The sequence below is a fragment of the Strongylocentrotus purpuratus genome, unplaced genomic scaffold, assembly GCF_000002235.5.
Source record: "Strongylocentrotus purpuratus isolate Spur 01 unplaced genomic scaffold, Spur_5.0 spur5_scaffold_21, whole genome shotgun sequence".
NCBI classification, from domain to species: domain Eukaryota; kingdom Metazoa; phylum Echinodermata; class Echinoidea; order Camarodonta; family Strongylocentrotidae; genus Strongylocentrotus; species Strongylocentrotus purpuratus.
The window spans coordinates 32,837,353-32,859,071 of record NW_022145607.1 but is presented as its reverse complement, the minus strand read 5'-3'; the positions used below and the strand labels follow the sequence as shown (position 1 = coordinate 32,859,071).

The following is a 21,719-nucleotide window of genomic DNA, read 5'->3' as shown; positions in this document are numbered from 1 at the left end:
CTTTTCTAAAGTTAGTACTCGCCCCCCCCCCCGATCTTGACATAAATGTTACATACTTCACCATGAAAATGATGGTATTACACATTTTTATTCTATATGAACTACCTACCAACCCAACAAATATATCTCGCCATTCTAAATCTTTAATTTCATCTAACTCAAAAAGTTGTATTAAAGCCTGCCATATCCTTTGAACGCTCCCACAAGATAAAAATAAATGTTTGTATGTTTCTATTTCCTGCTTACAAAACGAACACAAATTATCACCAACAAAACCAAATCTATGAAGATGCTCATTAGTGTATATGGCTCCATGCAATAATTTAAATTGAAATTCACGTTGTTTTCTAATTGTTTTCTAATGAGTATAGTAATGAGTATAGTGTGCGCAACACACGCGCGCACACACACACACACACCCACATCCTCTCTCTCTTTCTCTCTCTCTCTTCGTTTGGGGGAGCACGTGCCCATGCAGTGCCCCCTTGCCTCCGAAAGCCTACAGCAATGACTGCAGATTTTGTACCCATCAGACTTAACCCACATCCTAAAAACATATTTCCCATAATGGCACACACTCATCTTTTTGTTCACACCTTCTCCTAAATGACCCTGACTCCCATGCATATACAATGCCCCTGTCTAAACACAAATTTACCAAGCTCGAGTAAACATTGATCCAAGAGAGGCCCCAATGTGATATTATTCTATGGCTGGATCTTCTGGGACGCCTCAGTCACACCGGCAAACCGTGAAACCGACCCCACACCGATTTAAAAACCGGCCGATTCGTGGCCATTCACGGAGATGTAATTTTTCGTTCGGTCTAGGGATTGTATAAGGACCACCTCACTGACCGGCATCCAATCGAAAGTCATGTTAAATTTAATTCCAACATTTCAATGCAGATGTGTCGTGCTTGAATGGTTTAAGCACTTGATTTGAAATACAAATGTCGTGGGTTCGATCTCCGACACGGCACTAATGACGTCCTTTGGCACGGCATTAATCTACATTTGCCACTTCATACACAGGAGAGAAATGGGGACCTGGTAGGATGACGAAAGCCTTTGTGTTAGTAATTTCCATATGCCCTCACGGTGACTATAATGGTAGGAATACTCCCCAGGGAGTGGAGATGGTGCGCATCGTGCGTGAATGACTCCGATGACGTTATTGTTCAATGGGTTGTTGACGAACTTGTAATCATGACGGTTTCATGAAACGTTGCCCTGATTTTGGTCTCGTTCGTGTGACTGAGGTGTGAAGGGCAACATGGTTGATTCTGTTGTAAGTCAATAAGCCTTGGTATGCCATTGTGAATAAATTTGCATATGCAGACACAGGGGAAATCAACAATGGTAGGTCTAAGTTAGCTCAAGATACATACAAAAAATATTCATGGGCGTTTATGCCCTTGATCTTATTTTTCATGCGACATGAACCAAAACGACATCATATCCTCAAATTAAGCAAGCAAAAAAGGGAATGATTAATAAATTCAATTTCAGGGGTTTTGTTGAATTGAAGTATTTAGGTTTAGGTTTATTGGTTCTGGCATTTATTTATGGGCGTTTACGCGCGTGATGTTATATATTTTCTAACAACTTGAACAAAATACAATATCATATCAAGCATAAAAAGAGTGTGATTAATAAACTCATTTTCACGTGTTTTTTTTTTTGTTGAATTTCAGTATCGAACCCCATATTGGTACTGGGTTTTTATTAAAGAGGAGTACAAGGAGTACATTGCTCTTAACTGCATCAAGTGGTAATAAAAACCATTTAGCTAATTTAGCTGTTTATATTCAAATAAAATTACAATTATCCTTCGTAGCAGTCAAAGTCATTGTTAATTTGATGTACTTAAAAGTAAAATTCTGTTTCTTGGATGCACACAACACATTGGCAAGTTTTGAGAACAGAAAAAGAAATTGCCTCTATTATATATTCATTTCATTTCTTGGCCATTCAGTCATCAATCGGTATTACGACCAACATTACCACCATTACCACCATCATCATCATTATATCATCTTCCTCATCATTATATCATCTTCATTATCTAAATCATCATCATCACCATAATCATTATTATTACCACCACCACCATCATCACCACCATTACCACCACCACCATCATCACTATTACCACCACCATCATCATCATCATCATCATCATCACCACCATTACCACCACCACCACCATCATCATCATCACCATTACCACCACCATCATCATCATCATCATCACCACCATTACCACCACCACCACCATCATCATCATCACCATTACCACCACCACCACCATCGTCATCATCACCACCACTACCACCACCACCACCATCATCATCATCACCACCATTACCACCACCATCATCATTATATCATCATCCTCATCATTATATCATCTTCATTATCCTAATTATCATCATCCTCATCATTATATCATCTTCATCATCATCAACATAATCATCATCATCATCATCATCGTCATCAACATAACCAGTACCATATCAATCATAATTACCATCATCACTATAGAAAAAGTTTGCTACCTTTCTTTTTTTCTCATCACCAAAAGCACGATCCCCGCCGTCATCAATGTCACTATTAAAGGTCGTCATCATACTCCCCATTATTTTCATTAAACTTATCATCATTGTTTTCCATCTCATTATCTTTATCATCTCCATTATCAATTACAATAATTGATGAGTCTAGAATTAAGAGATGTACATAATGTACATACTTTTTCTCTCATTATTAAAAATCATGAAGTCTTCCAAAAATATCCTTGGGGAGGGTACTGATATCAAGATATTTGAGTCCTAATATATATATATATACCCAAAACATTTGTTGTATAAAACTAAAAAAAACATAAAGGGGACAGACAAATATAAAACATGAAAGCCTTTTTCTTGACCAAACGCATTCGAAATTTAATGATCAATTTCTTGTAAGGTCACTTTGGAAAAATAATATGAATATAATACTTCAAATTACTCAAAGTAGTACAAAACATCAATATTGCAATTAAAAAAAATAATAATGAAGACTAACAAAATATACAAATATACCAGATGCTTAACCAGAGCACAACGTATTATTGTACTATTATACACATCTTTATGAAAATAAAGCTACAAAACCTAAATGCCAAAAAAAGGTGTTGCATTTTCTTGGTATCAACAGCTCTCTTTTTTTCCTGCTATGATTGCCTAAGGTTAATAAACAGAAATAAGTTCAACTCGCGTCCTCTGAAAGAATCTGATAAAAATCTATGATAATCAAACTTCCGCATTCTACATTCTAAAACGAAAAAGATATCCTATTTCGGTGCAGTAAATGAATAAGCAAATTAAATTCACAAAGCTATGTTTAGTCAAAACATTGGATCGTTTGTTTCTCACGATATGAATTATGTATACAACCTTTTCACTATATAACTATAATTTTAACATCAGAATCTACCCAACAATCAACATATCTTGAAAAATATATTTCATGTGGTATCGCTTGATCATCAAGTACATGAAGTTTAAGTGTATTGAAAAATAGATAATAACATGAATCCGACAGTGTTCGGAAACCAGGGACCCTTTTCACAAAGCCTTTTTTTGACAAATGAAAACATTCAGTGACAAATCTGCTGATAACCAATCAGAAGCAAGGATTTCAGTAGCTTATAACAAAAACTGTCATTTGTCGCTGATGACAAGTTTTGTGAAATGGGGCCCAGTAATCAGGCAACTTCTCGAAAGGTGTGTGATGTGCATACATACGCTATATCAATGTCGTATGGTCATTCGTACATGATATCATTTCGCAAATCATATATACATGTCCAATGACTGTAAAAGCGGTCATTTAAAATGTCACTTTTGTATATCGTCAACAAAACCGTTTTCCACGATCCAGTCTCTTCGACATTGTCACCACCCATTAAAAGACGAAGCATGTTAAGAGTTGTAGCAACTGAAAAACGATAAACAATTGAAGAACGAAAGTTTTCAAAGCTTCATTTAGCTTTCAATAAGAAAATATCATCACTTATCGTAAAATGATTAACAAACGAAGCATTCTTAACAACAACAAAAAGCATTGAATCGAATCATCCCGGATACTTGCATCTATTATATTACGAATTACTGATGATTATATTGCATTTTGAAGATTGATTTAAAGGCACGTGTAGCCGACAGCACAGGCGGTCAATAAAACCGTAAAATCTTGTGAATGGAAGACAACAAATTGAAAGATAAGATGTTGATAAAAGTGTCAAATCGATCTAAAATATATATTTTAAGCTCTCTGACATATTCGAATGTTCAACGGATGTGCACAATTACAACAAAAAAAGAATTTCCATCAGCATGAATAGATAACAACCAACAAAGGAACTACGGATTTGTTTTGGAATAACATGATTGCTTAGCGGACATGATTAAATCTCGCACCCTTGTCTAAACAAGACGAAATGCTTTCATTCAAACTTACATACCTTAATCCATTCAGAGTATTCCACAAAACAATTTTTGACAATTTTAACAGCAACCAGCTATTTACTTTGCCTTGGAACTTTTCTATGCACATTCAGCCCAACCCACATGAATAATGTATCTCTTACATGATCTTCTCTCACTCAAAGACACAGTTAATTGACTCTATTGTGACATGCGTCAATGCATTTGCATTGCCTCTGGCATCCCAACTATAAGTGCAAACATATCTCAATTCTTCAGGTGAAATTTTCACACGATAACATGATACCTGTTAATTAAATCACAGAGAACAAATATGAAATGTATGTTCAGTGAAAATATGTTTTTCCTTAGTCACACCTATAACCGATCGCTTTTGGGCAATTTGAGGTAAATAATGTTATTTTTGTTCGGTCTGAAGTCGATCTGGTGTTGGTCTCGTGGGTGTGAACGGGGGATAATTGCTTCAAATTGCATCCTCTTTTAATGAAAGATTGCTGTTATTGAAATCTATAAAAACACCATCATTACTTTCAGATAAAACAAATACATTTGACTTGTTAACATTAAAAAGCCCCTTGATCTTAAGCGTGCCACACCTTGGTAAAAATATTAATATCTGACCTCTTTTAGCAAAAAAGAATCGTCAGATAACAAAATAAAAGAGATTTTCAATACAATCTGTAACTTGTTATGAGCTATGTAAGTGAATTTGAACCAAGGTAAGATGTTAAACTGTACTTTTTAATTGCTGTAAAGAAAATTTTGTAATGCTTGTAATTGAAATGAAGCCATTAAAACCATTCGAAACAGTGGGATTTCAATCTGCCATCTACTGCTTGCGGGGAAGTGACTTTTAAGTTCCACCAGGCCATCACTGGTTCATGGAAACACATACCCAAGCTCTCCCGTCTCATTGTGACTTATTGATATTCATCAGTCCACCATTAGGACATTAGCTTTGAAGTTTCAATCGTTCTAAAGAATTCCACCCAGTAAATAATGATCGCATGCTTGATCTTAGAATTGAAAACAAATCAGAAAATATCTTTGACCCAGCGGGATTTACTGGGTACAAGCCAAACATTTCTTTACAGTAGGCCATTTTCGTAATATATCCAAATTTAATACATACGTCTTTGTTAAGTGCCTCAATACAATATTTTTTCATTCACCTGATAATAATGATAGTATTTCAATCGACAGAATGCAACTTCATATATTAAGTGTTGCTAGGTAGGTCAAGCCATAATGTTTGTCCTACTTGGCAACATCTAATGTATGCAGTTCGGATTCTGTCTATTGAAATACCATTATCCTTATCAGGTGAATGAAATAATTTGTATTGAGGCATTTCACACAGACTTATGCATTAAATTTGGTTCCATTACGAAAATTGAAACTTCTTGGAAACCTTGCATACAAATACTGTACTTTTTAGTTAAACAGATTAATATAAATCAAATTATAAAGCTACATTGAGTTTTTAACATAATTAAGAAAACATTTCGACAAAATAATGACTTATCTGCCTTTGTACTCGCGCTTGGATAATCACGTGCAATATCGAATTGAATGCGCAAAACATGAAATATTGACGTACTGTCAAACTGATCGTTATCATAAATCGTTATCATAATAAAACTCCTTGAACAATGACATCTCAATTGGCCCTACACCATTAAGAACAACCTATTTTAAATATCAAATCACGTTTGCATTTCAGAAAATAATATCATATCTTGCCACATGAAGTAAAGTTTGTTTTAGGGGTATAAATACATGATTGTACCAACACCATTAACGGTAGGGGACCTGCTATTTCTGAAGTGTACATTTTCCCCTGATGGTATTTGTTATGTTGTGATTTTAAAAGTAAATAACAATTGTTCAAATATCTACTGAATCAAATCACTATACATAAATACGACCACCTGTGATCGAGCTGACATACTTTCTAAATATATTTGAACACCTTTTGTTCACAAGAGAGAAAAAATGGTATACGCCATATGGAGTGTCTACTAAATTGAAAATCTAATCAACTGCTATTGAATTTTGTTATTAAGCTTCTTATAGAACAAAATATTTAAAAAAATTAAGTACTAGCAAGGAATGTCTACAGAATAAAATCAATCTAATATATTGATGTTGAATTAATATAGCCATTGAACATCCTTTTAACATCTTTTTGTGTTTTCAAAATAGAAAAGAGTGACAAATGCAAAAGAATAAATATGGTTATGGTTATTGAATATCCGGTACAAAGTCTTGTTTTGAATAACAAACAGCAGTGGTATAAAATTGGATTTAGTTAAATTAGAGTTAATCATCTTCGATGGAGGGGATGGGTTGAGGCGGGTCCAGATCAAGAGGCGGTGGTGGAGGAGGAGGGGGAGAAGTTGGTGATGCGAATCCATTCATCTCATCATCAGGTTTGAATGTTGATATCCTCTTCTCATCCATCAGATGCTCATCCTCGACCATGGGAGGAAACATCTCATCAGCATCGGGCGACAGGTAGCCATCGTTGTACTCGCCTGTCTCGTGGTCGTTGAACTCGGTCGTGGGCTCGGACGACGGCAGGGGAAGAGGATAAATCGTGTAGTCGTTGAGCTGGATATCACCGAAACTGTCGGCGTCGTCGTTGTTGATGGGGCGAGGGTCCGTGCCATTCAGGCCGTTAGGCTTGAACACGGACGCCGATCGAGATTCGTTGACTTCGTACCCAGCTGCCTTGATGTCACCACGATCGGGTTGGTCTTCGACTGCCTTCGGCTTACAACCATTGCAGAAGCAGTAGCAACAACAAAGTGACAGAAGTAGAACCACAAGACAAGCGAGGATCAGTACCACCATCAGCAGCCAAACGGGAAGTCTGGGCGTGAGTTCGATCTCTAGTGTCGACGTCGTGCTCCCCTTCGCATTTGCAGCAGTGCAGTTGATGCTTTTTCCGACATCGGAACGTTGCGAGATTCGGATCACTGCGTCAATGACCCCTTCCTCCGTAAGCGTTGTCGCGATCAACATGTCGGGATCGGAGAAACTCAGCTGGGGGATGCTTGTGATTAAGTCGGGGTAAGCGGTAGCCGTGCACCTGATCGTGGCGTTCTTCGTCTCGAGATAGTGAACGTCGAGTCGAGGACCGAAGTTGACGATGGGAAAATGCCTTACGATGATCATAGCAGATCCCGAGGGGACTGAACAAATACTATCGGCATTCAGGTTCGGGTGCGTAAGCGAACAAGCCAACCGGGACTCGTGGTCGTCCGATGTCACCGTGTAGGAACTTGACGTCGCGGTTATTGACGGCGTCGTATTAACCTGCGTGTCGAAATCAACATCGACAAGGGTTTGATCCGAACGAAGCAAGCTCCACTTCAATTCCCCAAGGGGTCTACCTCCACTTGACTGGCATCTGTAGTTTTCAAGCTCATCTCCCTCATCCAACACGATCTCATTGTCAGTTGCGCCCAGACAAACAGGACCCATTGGCTCCAAGGCAGGATTGTCGACGCTCAACGTCGCACCCTCTTCGTAGTTGGACCCATCACCCTTGGTATCAACCAGGCAATCGTACTGGACGGCGTCGTCGTCGATCGTAACGTTCTTGATCCTCAGGTTATAATAGCCCAGTAATGCGTTCCCGAATATCTCGTACTTCGGGAGAGCCTCGTTCCTGTTTACGTTTGGTCCTATTGCTATGGTCCGGTTCAGGATCCAGTAGACGACCAGCCCCTGGCCTGCCCGGACCTTGCAGTAGAACACAGCGTCCGTCCCCACGGCTGCCTGGGAGTTAACAGGCCCCATCACGATAGGAACGTCCTGCTGAAGACTGGGATGGACTAGACAGAGCACCAAGACGATAACATGGCACAATAATCCACACTGAGACGCCATTTTATCTTTCCAACTTACGTTACGTTGCGTTACCAATGCTGGCGCCAGAGGTTCAAATCACCGATGACGTCGCTGCGGCTTCTAATAGCCTACCAAAAGTTCCACCAAGCATACGTCTGTCTGCTGTATAAGAAAATCAGTCATTATCCATGGAAAAATTTCGAATCAAATATGATTTAAGTCGAATAGAAAACAACTCCCTGTTTGTGCAATGGCGGTGGTATGCAACCTTATCCTTAAAGAAAAGGCCAGGTATCTTCACTGTTTACTTAAAGATGAATAACCAAACACGTTCCCACCTCTTGCCCCATAGAAACTCATTCCCTAGGAATGGAAGGCGAACAAGTTTGGGGAAATAAAAGACACCCGGGTGCGGTCCTTGTTAAAAATCACTCTTGCTCATCATTCTTTTGTATAAGAACAAACCATTCGATGAGAGGGGGTTCCCTTTTACACTCTCCAGCGCTAGATTCATAACTGATTGCAGCGGTTTGGGTTTTTTCCTCGCTGCAAGTTCTAAATCTATTTTTCGAACAGTTACCAAATATTAACTACGCGGCTGTCTTTATACAAATAGCCATCACAGCCAGTGGATGTATATTACAATGACTTTTAACCAAGCGTGAAATTTCACAACTCTCATAACAACCGATCGATAACAAATTTCACTCGCTACTGACGTGCAACAACATCCCCTTTTAAAGAATGGTTGTGTCTTCTGGTATATTGGTTTGTGACGAAATACCCTCCTTGAGTTCATGTATGTATAGACTGAGCGGAGATGTTTGAGGTGACAATAGAAAGAGGTTAAGAGAGCGCTTTCTTCCTTTCTTACGAAGACAATAGGGAACGCTCCCATCATTTGTAGTATGTCGATAATTATGTATGAGGCTAGCCAGGCGAGAATTTCAACTTCCGTGTTTAAGGTTTCTTTTTAACCCCACACATATTAGATCTTCCACAGCACTGTACATTATCTGCACAACTTTAAAGTACGAAGATATACCAACAACATGGTGGCATATACTTCAACATAGGATGAAGAAGAAGGTAACAACATAGGGCAAATATGCCCCCTCTTTTAAACTGAGGTTTGCCGGAATATTACAAATCATATACATTGGTGTAGCTACATGGGGCAAGGGGGGATCATCCCCCCCTCACAATCGAGTGGTGAAGAAAGATTGTAAACGCGTACAAGGAGAGAAAGATAATGAGAGAACGGGGGAAGGACGATAAAAAGAAGATGCCTAGACCATGCATCTTCCTTCTGCAGGCCCCTGACCCTAATCAGTAGCCTTGTAAATTCGCATGTAGTGTTTATTTCCGAGTAAGACCAGTGCCCCCTCACTGGATAACATCCCCTCAAATCACGCTTCGCCACTGTATAGATGAGTTGTATTAAATCTCGCTCTGTGACAAAACATCCCGAGGATATCGAAATTCCAGTGCTTTGACTATACAAAACAGGTTGATAGAAACGGTGACTTTGTTTATGTCATGGGTTTTAAGTCAAGTTAAATTAATTTCGCAGCCCGGGCTATCTTATCTCTCACTTCTCATCCTACAGTGATACCTGACTGCCATCAACACGAGAGTCGGACAGATAGAGCAACATCCATTCTGCATCTTTTACTCCATCTCTCCCTATCACTCCCCTTTGTCAATCTCTCTCTTCTTCCTCTCTCTCTCTCTCTCTCTCATTCTTGTTTTTTCCTCTCTCTCTCTCTCTCTCTCCTCTCTCTCTCTCTCTCTCTCTCTCTCTCTCTTTCCTCTCTCTCTCTTTGTGATCTTCCCTTTCTCTCACATGACGTGAGCATTCTCATATCTCTTCATCTGTCTGAATCATTCTGAATCAAGTCTCCCTAGTGCTCTTTAGATAATCATTGTCTCTATTATATCATCTTAGACGCAAATTGGCATCTCTTTCTGTCCTTCTGTCTGTATGTCTATCTGTTTCTCCTTTATTCCTAGATTGATCAATTATCATGTTTGGTGTAGCTTATTCATGACACTTCTACTCACAGCTCTTTACTTCAGCTTCTTTCATTGACAAAAAGCTATTGCCTAGCTTGAGCCAGTGGACAGTGCGCTGACTATGGTTGCCGGGTGAAGTTTTCTTTCTATAACTAAACGAAACAAACGTAACCCACTCCCCCTATAAACACAAAACAGAACAAAACAAAGCATTATAAAGTGCAATCAAATAGGTATGGAAAGGAAAAAAAAATATCCAAAGCTTTTCATCACCGCACAAATACATGTCCGTGGCTGGGTTGGGGTTCTTAAATTTATTTGTTTATATGTGCCCTGTTTAAATAGATCAGTTCACGGTTAGCATATTACCGCAATATGACCCCGAATATCCACATATCTTCAAAACATGAAGAGGTCCCATTTTGTACAGTTTGAAATAATCACTCCTACAGCGGTGGAGGTGCTATATAAATAGCCTTTGTTTCCCCTTTTTAAATAATACTTCCACATGTGTATCATGGAGTGTACTGAATGTGCATGAATGAATAATGAACTTTCATGAGCACGTATCCAGTATTTCGTCTCCGTGTATTTCAAAATGTGTTCTGCAGGGCTTCGCCTCAAGTCCCATTTCATGTTCTAGAACTGCTACTGACATGCCTAGTATTTACATTTCTCGTCAGCCTGCCTAAATATCTTTCATAGAGGACGTTCTTGATGCCACTGTGGCAGAGGCATCTATACAAAGAGTTTGGCCAACCCGGTTCGAGTTGGACACAATATGGCGACTACTGCTTTGTAAGGCAAGCACAAAACAAAAGAATATACGCCATGTTGTGACCCAGTGAAACCAAGTTGGCCAAACTCTGTGTATAGATGGATCTGCACTGAGGGAAGGATTTATCGTAAAGGAACTCTCATGCTTGTATGTGTTAAGATATAAATGACTGAGGTGAAATACGCAGTCAAGAGTAACATTAGACAAGGCAGGAAAGGATAACTCTCAATAACTCTCGGTGATTCAGAAATGCCTAACATAATTGAAGAAAACTAATCAAAGAACGAAATGTTTTAATTAGAAGTTAGGTCAACTTGAGAGAGGACATATGGTTTATCTGTATTCTGATCATTTCATACCACTGACCACAAGATGGCGGCATTACTCCCCTATTCTTTTTTTGTTTGATATCTCGCAAGGCGCCTTTAGGGGAATATAAACAGTTGCCTGAAATCTCGTTGAAGTTCTTATCTAAATGTAGCTAACAATTTTCTTAAAATGATACACAGAAACGTAATATAGAGTTGAAGGGGGGGGGGGGGGGTCGTTTTGTGTTCAGTCTCATCATCGACTACAACAACAACAACAGCAATAATAATAATAATAATAATAATAACAATAATGATAATAACCACAATAATAATAATAACAATAATGATAATGGTAATAGTGACAATGATAATAATGATAATAATAATACAAAATAATGATGATAAAAATGATAAAATAAATATAATAATAAATATAATAATGATATCAATAACAATAATTATCATAATGATATAAGTAATGATGACATGTTTGGATTTCCCAGGATAGCCTCATCATTATTAATACTGTTCTCCTGAGGGCCCTGTTATCTTATTATTAAAAAAGGCGTTCAAGCTTTCGAAGATTTCCTTTTTACCCATTTACTACTCCTGGAGGGAGAGTGAAATATTTGGATTAATATTAATATCTTACCAAAGGACATTGGTTTCTCAGCGGGACTCGAACCGCTAACCATGTCATTCACATTCCAGTGACGTATCCACTAGACCTGGCCCCGTCTTACAAAGAGTTGATATCAATTGTAACTTAATTTCGATTGATATCAATCGTAACTATGTACATAAGAGATAGGAGACTGCAAACTTGCGATTGATTGGAGGACTTACAATTGATTTGGATCGATCGTAACTCTTTGTAAGACGGGCCCAGGACATCTCTAATAGATAGTTATATAAATGAGTTGATGTAATAGGCGTATTTTTTTATTTTTATTTATTTATTTTCCACATATGGGAAGGATCACCTTTTTCAGCTAAAAGCTGGTCTTCAAAGGGGTCCATCCACAAGATAAAAAAACAAATTGTTGATAAAATACATTTGAGATATGATTACAATGATAAACAAGCAAACAAAACAAAAACAAATCATTATATATACATTAAAAAAAACAGAAATGTGCAGGATAGGGCAAAGAAAGAAACAAGGAATAGAGAGGCGAGAGAGAAAACCAAATATAAAATTGTTGCGTATAAAACAATCAAAACATAATAAAACAAATCATCTGATGGGGTTACTCTGAAGGAAGTGTTTAAATGCTTGAATTGAGACTATTGATTGAGCAATGGTACTAAGTGAATTCCACAGCTTTGAACCCCGATAGACAAGTGATCGTTTACCGTAATTAGTTTTGGGTTGGGAAAGTTTTAATTTACGTGGGCCAGATCTTGTATTATATTTTGATTGGTGGAAAGAAAAAAAATTGCTAAGATAGGTTGGGCAGAGTTGGTGAATTGATCGGTACATGATACAAGCTAGGTGTTTTGACCATCGCTCGTTCAGTCGGTCTAGTTTAAGTAATCGGTATAAATCATTAGAAGGAAACAAATAATCCACTTTTAACACTGTACGGAGAGCTCTATTTTGTAGAATTGGTAATTTTCCAAGATATGTTTTACAGGTATTTGTCCAAGCAGGACTGCAGTAATCAAAATGGCTTTGCAATATGGTTTTGTAGAACAACAGTGCCGTATTTTGGTTAATGTATGGTCGGAGTCTTCTCAGAAGATAAATGTATTTTATAACTTTTTTCTTAACATATTCAACGTGATTTTTCCACTGCAAATTCCTATCAATAACGACTCCCAAATATTTACAACATTCGACTTGTTGAATTTTTATGCCATCAATAAAGATATCAGAGTTATCAAATACATGTTGCATTTTCTTCAGACGTTGAGCTGTTCCCATGAACATGGCCTCACATTTTTTCAGATTAACTGTCAGCTTATTTTCAGACAACCAATTAGATAAACGTATAAGGTCATTATTCAAATTAAGTACAGCTTCCTGTGGATCTTTAGTTGATGTATATATGCATGTATCGTCAGCGTACAGTGCGACTTCACAACAGTTAATACATTTTGGCATATCATTTACAAAAAGAGTGAATAACAGTGGGCCCAGAATGGAGACCAATAAAACATATTGTAGTTCAATGCCTTATGTTTATGTGAAAGGTAATGGTTGTTTACATGGTGTTATAAAAACGTCAAGTCCCTTTAACAAAGGACTATTTAATTGTAGCAGTCTAAAGACCTCAATACAAAGTACAAGGTACATGACAACAGGTAAATAAGAAAATTACATCAGACTTCTTCTCCTAGTACAGTCAAGCCTTTATTTGTGGCCACCTCTCTTTAAAGGCCACCTTTCTTTTATAGTGGCCATGTATTTTGTCCTCCTCAACCAAGAAATATATGTTGTAAAACCTGTCTAGAAAGGCCACCTGTGTCCAGTGTCCGTTTTTTATGTTACCCTTGGATGACCTTCATAGACATGTTTGAATGTACTTTTAAAATATCTACCAATCTGTACCACTGACACCAATGTATGCCCAGTAGAGGAAGTTGTATTTCAAAAAAGAAAAACAATCCAAATTCAAGATATGAACTTATATAGAGAGAGTATTCCAGAATTATCATAGCAAAGTCCATAGACTTCAACCTCCAAATAAAACGGCGAAAATAAAACGGAATGGTTGGATGATAAAATAATGAATTATATTGGGATTAGCAAGTCTATATCATGCATGGTGCATGTTTGTGTGGAGATTATGATCACGATTTTATGACGTTTTATTATCAATTGAAGGTTCGAAGCATTTACGACTTCTTGTTTTGGGGTCTTTAAAAAGATAACAAGCGCAGTGACATTTCTGGGCGTTATTGTCCTTATAGGCTGAACAATAGAAAAGCGTTCGAAAATGGCGAATTCACAATTACCGGTAAGAGTAATCACAATTGATGTAATTATTTATACTCATTTAAAACATTCATTCGTTATGCTTCAACGGATCGAAATGTATATAGGTTCTGTTGATGTCGTTGGCTTCATTGATTTTATGTATGGCTTTTATTTCTACGTCGTCGTTATACTACTAGGCATTAACAGACGACACTGTTCTTTTAATACATGGAAAGCTGCCGTTCGGGCCAGAGACCAGGGCCGGTATTCAATTCAATACTGAGCATAAGTAAGAAATTTACTAAGTATATGGCTAAGTTAAGTAATTTACTTATCTTGTATTCAAATCGCATTTTAGACTTATAAATCTAAGTAAAATACTTACTGATAAGCCTTGTGACATCACACGGTCGATCAAAAATAAAAATGGTGTCAGGTCACATGTGACCCGGTAAGACGATATATTCTATTTCTTTGACGTAATTTAAGGTTCACCTTCCCGATGTCGATTACGACGACTCCGATGTCGAGGACGGGTCGACTTCGTCGCAGTGGGAAGACAATGTGTTCGATAACCCGTTATACGAACCCCAACTACAAACCGGCACAGAAGTCCACGACGAGGAGGAGAAGGAGGCTGCGGTTGGACAACCAAATGACACCCACGATGCCGGTGATGTTCCCGACGTTGTCCAGGCTTCAAAGCCCGAAGAAACCGTCATCGATGAACGCCGGGGAGAGGTAACAGTCGGCGATGTCGAGGTCATGGAGGCGAGCGAGACTTCGGTGGAGAGCTATTCGAACGTGGACAATCGGGAGTACGAATCTATGAATGACGTCGTGTCTAGGCATAACGCGGACGATGTCGAGAGACAGCATTTTTCGTTGACCAGGAAGGCCGACGTCGCAGCCGAAGCGCGACGAATACGGGAAAGAGAGCTCACGATATGTATCTCTATGTTCGTCGTGGTCATTATTGGTGTCGTTCTTGGCCTTGTCATTTTCTTTTCCGGTAAGTCTTATATTTGTTTCAACCTATGATAAGGATAATCCTATCAATATATCTCATATTGTTCACGAAAAACAGGGGCTGTGTTACGTGAGAGGGGTTTATTTTCTCTCGCCCCATCCCCGATGAAAACAAAACAACAACGAAAATCCCTTTTTTGTTCCCTTTCTCCTCTTTGTATGTCTATTTTTCTCCTAAGATATTTTAAACACATAAACACTTCACAAAACACGCCTGTATTTTCTTGTCAAGATATATTTGAGATCCATGCCTCCTAGCACGAATATTCTGACATCGCCTATTTTGCTTTTTAGATATTTTGAACACTTCACGAGAAACATTGATTTATTTCGACCCGTGACCCCTTACAAGAAAATAACCGGAAATAGCTCTTTGTAAGCCTTCACCGAAAGATGGCGGAACAGATACATGGCAGCAGTGGTAGCGAATACCCTGCCTTTACGTTTGGTGCTGACGAGACGTTCCTGGATAAACAAAACGTTTACTAATCATTGTCACTTATTATGCCCCTTTATATATGTTTATTTTTCTTTTCTTGTAAATACATGTCAGTATCAGCAACCAAAAGCCTGTCCTCGACAACAGAAAGTCCTATAACATCAGGTATGGAACTTTAGATTAGTATTTTAGTAATAAATGTGTTTTTGCAGGTGTGTTTATGACATGTGTTATCAATTTATCAGAATTGACGGTCAGTGATTAGCCATTGACATATATAATTTATTAATCAATCTATTTCTTGATTGATTTATTGTGGAAAAACAAAATATTGTACATGGCAGCCTAGCGGTTTAATTGAGTACAATTTACATTAATGATAAAACTCAAATACTGCACAAAAGACAATAGTATTAAAATGTCATTACAAATAGTGCATTCATAACAAAATAATAGGTACCCTGTACACCTTATTCAAAGAATATTGATGGTGGGATAACGGAAGTGGGTAATAGATGTGAAAAAAATAAAGGTTTTATAATATGACTTAATCAAATTCATAGGAAGAATATATCATTGAATAAATTATGATCAGTGCTAAAAGAAATAATGCTGTGAATTAATTTTGTGGAATAGAGTTGAGAGTTAAAATTCATTTTGTAAAGAGTAGAATAGCCTCTTCAATGCTCTCTTTATACAGGGGTCGTGAAAGAGAATGTGTGTCTCTTTACATGTTGGAAATAGAAAGTGTGGATGCAGGGGTTGAATAACAATTTAACCAATAATAATATTCGATGACGTCGCTCAAATTGTCAACGCCCTATGTCTTCTTCAGGAGCAAACTAATACAGTACTACCGCTATATAAATAATACAGAAGCGTGGCGTCCCCCTAAACTGCTCTTTTATATCGACGTGGCACGTTTCGTATTTAAAATTTAATTTGCGAGGTCAGTGATTACTATAAATTCTTTAGTGTCACTAAACACGTCCAAGAACAAAGAAGTCAGCCCTCGGCAATGTCGTACCCATAAAGTTCAGAAAAACCTTTGAACTCAATCGGAGTTTATTTTCCTGGTCTGGTTAATTGTTTAAAAGTTGTAAATTCATAAACCGTACAGATAGCTAATACTCGCCATGTTCAAGGTTTATATTTGTTTGTAGAATTATGAAATGAACAATAACGCGTTCATATAATCAACAAGGAAACACTTCGATGTTTTGTTTACAATAATCAATGTTCATATATCTTTTTGATATAATATATTTTTTAGTTAAAATAGCTCATCATGAGGCATAATTATGTAATTGTTTATTTTTCTTCCTCTTTTACGCATCCCTATCTGGAAACATGCTCTTTTCTCTCGTATATGTCCGCATTCCAGTGCAACCAACGGAATGCCCCCGTATCGTCAGTCGGGTGGAGTGGGGCGCACGGACTGCCGTAGAGACGGAGCCCCTCTCCGTCCCAACCCCTTACCTGGTCATTCATCATACAGACACAAGTGAATGCAACAATACCGAAGACTGTGTGAACGCGGTCCGAGGGATTCAGGTGAGTCTCTATGCGCGTTGCACACGAGGCAGCATTGGCCTTACGGAGGATTGCGTCATTTGACTGACGTAGGAATGCGTCATTTGACTGACGGAGGACTGCGTCAAGCCAATCTTCTTCTTTTTTTAAAAATCGTAGGATGACAAGTGAGGGTCTATGCAAGGAATTATTGACCATGCTCTTTTTAAATGAATGCGCATATTTAGATGTCGATATTGGTAGTACAGATGAAAGTTAGTATTGGGGTTATAGCTTGTGGTTAGGGTTCGTTTAATGTTTTAGGATTAGGGTTAAGATTAGGATTAGAATTAATACTGGGCTTCCGAGTTTTACTAACGAGAAAAGATTAACATTGCAAAGTACGTGGTACAAATATTGAAATGCGATTAGAATTAACGATACAAAATATGTTTCACAGAGATAGTCCGGAAATCTACTCGGAAATAGACACACGAATTTACAAGACAACCCATTAAGAGACGAGAGATGGTCCAGGCAGGTTGTTTTTAAATTCTTTTCCCCTTTTCCCTTTTTCCTTCTCCCTTTTCTCGCAATTTTATGTTTTTCATCACTCGACGGAGAGGGAGGGGGGCTGTGTTGCCGTGCCACCCTCATTCTACGCCACTGCTAGGCGAACATGTTCTCTTCTCGTTACAGAATTATCATATGGACACCAATGGCTGGTGGGACATCGGATATAACTTTCTGCTCGGGGGCGACGGTCTCGTGTACGAGGGTCGTGGATGGGACATTAATGGGGCTCACGCCAGAGAATACAACTCATACTCTATCGGTCAGTGAATGCACCATTTTGAAATAGAAAACATGACTGATGAAATGGACGTTCTGTGGACTCTTATTTTGTACGTTATTTATAACTACAGTCGGAATATCGAAAAAGAATGGATAGATAAGATAGCTAGCTAGATAGATAGATTGATAGATAAATAAATATACAGATATATAGATAGATAGATTATAAAGTTGGATAGATAGGTAGATAGATAGATAGAAGACAATAGTCAGATCATGGGCCATTTTAAAATTTGATAAATATCACTTCCAAAATAAAACTCTTAGTCAACTCCAATGCAAAAATCATGATAATAGTCACATGTAAAATAAAAGCTGAAAATAACAATATTGCCCGTAAAAAAAATGTTGCTTTTATAATCATAAACGATGCCCAAGGGCTTTTTGTCAGTATTGATTCCCAAAGATCGACCTATTTATGGCTGAAAAAACAAGAAGGAAAATTAATAAAAGTTAAAAAATAAAGATTGAAGCAGAAGAAAACTGACTTGAGGAGGTTGAGATTACTACGTTAAGATATGGAGGTTATACAAAGAAGTTTTAGAAATGCAGCGTATAATGTAAAAAAAAAAAGATAATATGCGAGTAACCGCCAAAAGAAAAGGACAAAAATGAGAACAAGTATTATAGCGCCAACAACGGTGCATCGGTCATCTAATTAATTACGATGTCAAAAATGAGAATTCCATTGTTACGTCAATTTTTCGACAGGTCTGGCCATGATAGGGGCTTACTCCAGCAAACTACCTACAAGTGTCATAGTCCAGGCTAGGCCCCATAGGAAAGGGACTGAACCATGTTTTTTTATATATACAATGTTTTTTGAGTGATTCTTGTCAATTCGAGGGTGCTGAATCCAAATCCAATGAGTGCCAGACGCGAAACCTTGAGCATTTTTCGTTAAACGCAAAAATTCAAAATGGCCGCCAAAATGGCCGCCAAATCATGAAAAAGCTTAATTATGGCCATTTAAAAGGTTATTTGATGTTTTCTTGTCAAATCGAGGGTGCTGAATCCAAATCCGATGAGTGCCAGACGCAAAAACTTGAGCATTTCTCGTAAAATGCGAAAAAATTCAAAATGGCCGCCAAAATGGCCGCCAAATCATGAAAAAGCTTAATTATGGCCATTTAAAAGGTTATTTGATGTTTTCTTGTCAAATAGAGGGTGCTGAATCCGAATCCGATAAGTGCCAGACGCGAAACCTAGAGCATTTTTCGTAAAACGCGAAAAAGTCAAAATGGCCGCCAATATGGCCGCCAAATAAATTTAATTACACATTTAATAAAACCATTAATGAGCACGATTTAAGACCTCAGAGGTTTTTTCTAAATGTGCAATTATCACCCGCAAACAATTATACAAACACCCACACACACGCTCACTCACACACACACCCACCCCACCCTGGCACACACCCACACCCACCCCACCCCTCACACACACACCACCCCTCACACACACACAAACATCTACCACAAACATCACATAAAGTACACTGCCCCATTTGTATGCATTTGTATGCATGACCCAAACACAAATTTGAGACTTTTCATTCTAGTTGGAGTCAGGTGACTTGTTACATGGCTAGTGCCATGTCCTTCATATTCACCATGGAAACAAGCATATGAGAGCTAGACCCATGGTTAACTGGCTACCACATCATGTAATTGATATATACAACATGTAAGATGAAAGTATGCAAGTCTCCAAGAACAGAGCAGCAGCAAAAGATCTTGCTTTCCTACAGGCCGTGACAAGAAACGAGGATTGCCCAGAATTTAGCGGTTTCAATACAAAGCATGCACGGGACAGTGGACAGCAACTGAGGACCAAGACTACAGTAGTGTACACTCCATTCTTGGATATGACACCAGCAGAACCTGACACAATGATGACGGCAATGGTACAGGCACAGTTCCTGACATCACTTACAGGTCAAGAATAGACAATTCTTACGTGTGATCAGCAACTCTACCAAGTGATGGTAAACATAGTCTGGGCTAACCAAGACAGATTTGCCAAGTTTGTACCCAGACTAGGCGGCATGCACATGATAATTAGTTTTCTAGGAAGTATCGGCTATTTTATGTCGGGAAGTGGGCTCGAAGACATACTGAAGTCACGATTTGCTGGAGTTCCAAAACTTCTGTCTGGGAAGAAGTTCCCACAGAATTTCAGGGCGCTTCGACTTGTCATTGAGGAGATATTAAGATCAGTACTGGAAGACCACCAATTCACTGACTTTGACGAGTTGATTGAAGTAGCCAGCAAGCAAAGGAGTCGAACTACAAAGTTGTGGATGAACTGCCTTGTAAAGCCCATGCTCATCTGTATGGCTTTTGTTAGAGCTGAGAGGGAGGGTGACTGGTCTCTCCATCTGCAAGCTGTCAAAGAAATGCTTCCCTATTTCTTTGCTTCAGGGCATACCAATTATGCACGCTATGGGCTGTACTATCTCCGCTCCATGCAACGTCTGCCACCAGCATTACTCAAGCAGTTCTTAGATGGAGAACATGTGATGCACCATCAGGATGGCATTTGGAACGGCATCTTGTCCGATATGTACATTGAAACGACGTACATGCGCTATGAAAAGGGACCTTCTCCTCCATCCACTCTACCCCTCCTCCATCCACCCTACCCCCCCCCCCTCCTCCTACCCTACCTCTTCTCAATCCACCCTACCTCTTCTCAATCCACCCTACTCCTCCTCCATCCACCCTACCCCACCTCAATCCACCCTACCTCTATCACACCTCCATCCACCCTACCCCCCCCTCCTCCTACCCTACCTCTTCTCAATCCACCCTTCTCCTCCTCCATCCACCCTTCCCCTCCTCCATCCACCCTACCCCTCCTCCATTCACCCTATCTCTCCTCAATCCACCCTACCCCTCCTCCATCCACCCTACCGCTCCTCCATCCACCCTACCTCTATCACACCTCCTCTCCACCCTACCTCTCCTCCATCCACCCTACCTCTTCTCAATCCACGTACCCTGCCCCTCCTCCATCCACCCTACCCCTCCTCAATCCACCCTTCCTCTATCACACCTCCTCTCCACCATACCTCTCCTCCATCCACCCTACCCCTCCTCCTTCCATCCTACCTCTCCTCCAACCGCCCTACCTCTCCTCAATCCACCCTACCTCTTCTCAATCCACCCTACTCCTCCTCCATCCACCCTACCCCACCTCAATCCACCCTACCTCTATCACACCTCCATCCACCCTACCCCCCTCCTCCTACCCTACCTCTTCTCAATCCACCCTACCTCTTCTCAATCCACCCTTCTCCTCCTCCATCCACCCTACCCCTCCTCCATCCACCCTACCCCTCCTTCCACCCTACCCCTCCTCCATTCACCCTATCTCTCCTCAATCCACCCTACCCCTCCTCCATCCACCCTACCGCTCCTCCATCCACCCTACCTCTATCACACCTCCTCTCCACCCTACCTCTCCTCCATCCACCCTACCTCTTCTCAATCCACGTACCCTGC

The 21,719-nt window shown here is 39.2% G+C and overlaps 2 protein-coding genes across 2 annotated transcripts; one reads left to right on the top strand and one right to left on the bottom strand.

Moving 5' to 3' along the window:
* Positions 1-6,121: 6,121 nt before the first annotated feature.
* Positions 6,122-8,751, bottom strand: LOC100892301. Its single transcript, XM_003727380.3, has one exon. The coding sequence runs from the start codon at positions 8,387-8,389 to the stop codon at positions 6,815-6,817; it is 1,575 nt and encodes a 524-aa protein (XP_003727428.1). The 5' UTR covers positions 8,390-8,751; the 3' UTR covers positions 6,122-6,814.
* Positions 8,752-14,361: 5,610 nt separating this feature from the next.
* Positions 14,362-19,422, top strand: LOC100892590. The gene is made up of 7 exons (XM_030994336.1): positions 14,362-14,418; positions 14,868-15,390; positions 15,961-16,011; positions 17,231-17,400; positions 18,058-18,193; positions 18,925-18,980; positions 19,378-19,422. The coding sequence occupies exons 1-7, from the start codon at positions 14,398-14,400 to the stop codon at positions 19,420-19,422; spliced, it is 1,002 nt and encodes a 333-aa protein (XP_030850196.1). The 5' UTR covers positions 14,362-14,397.
* Positions 19,423-21,719: the final 2,297 nt, after the last annotated feature.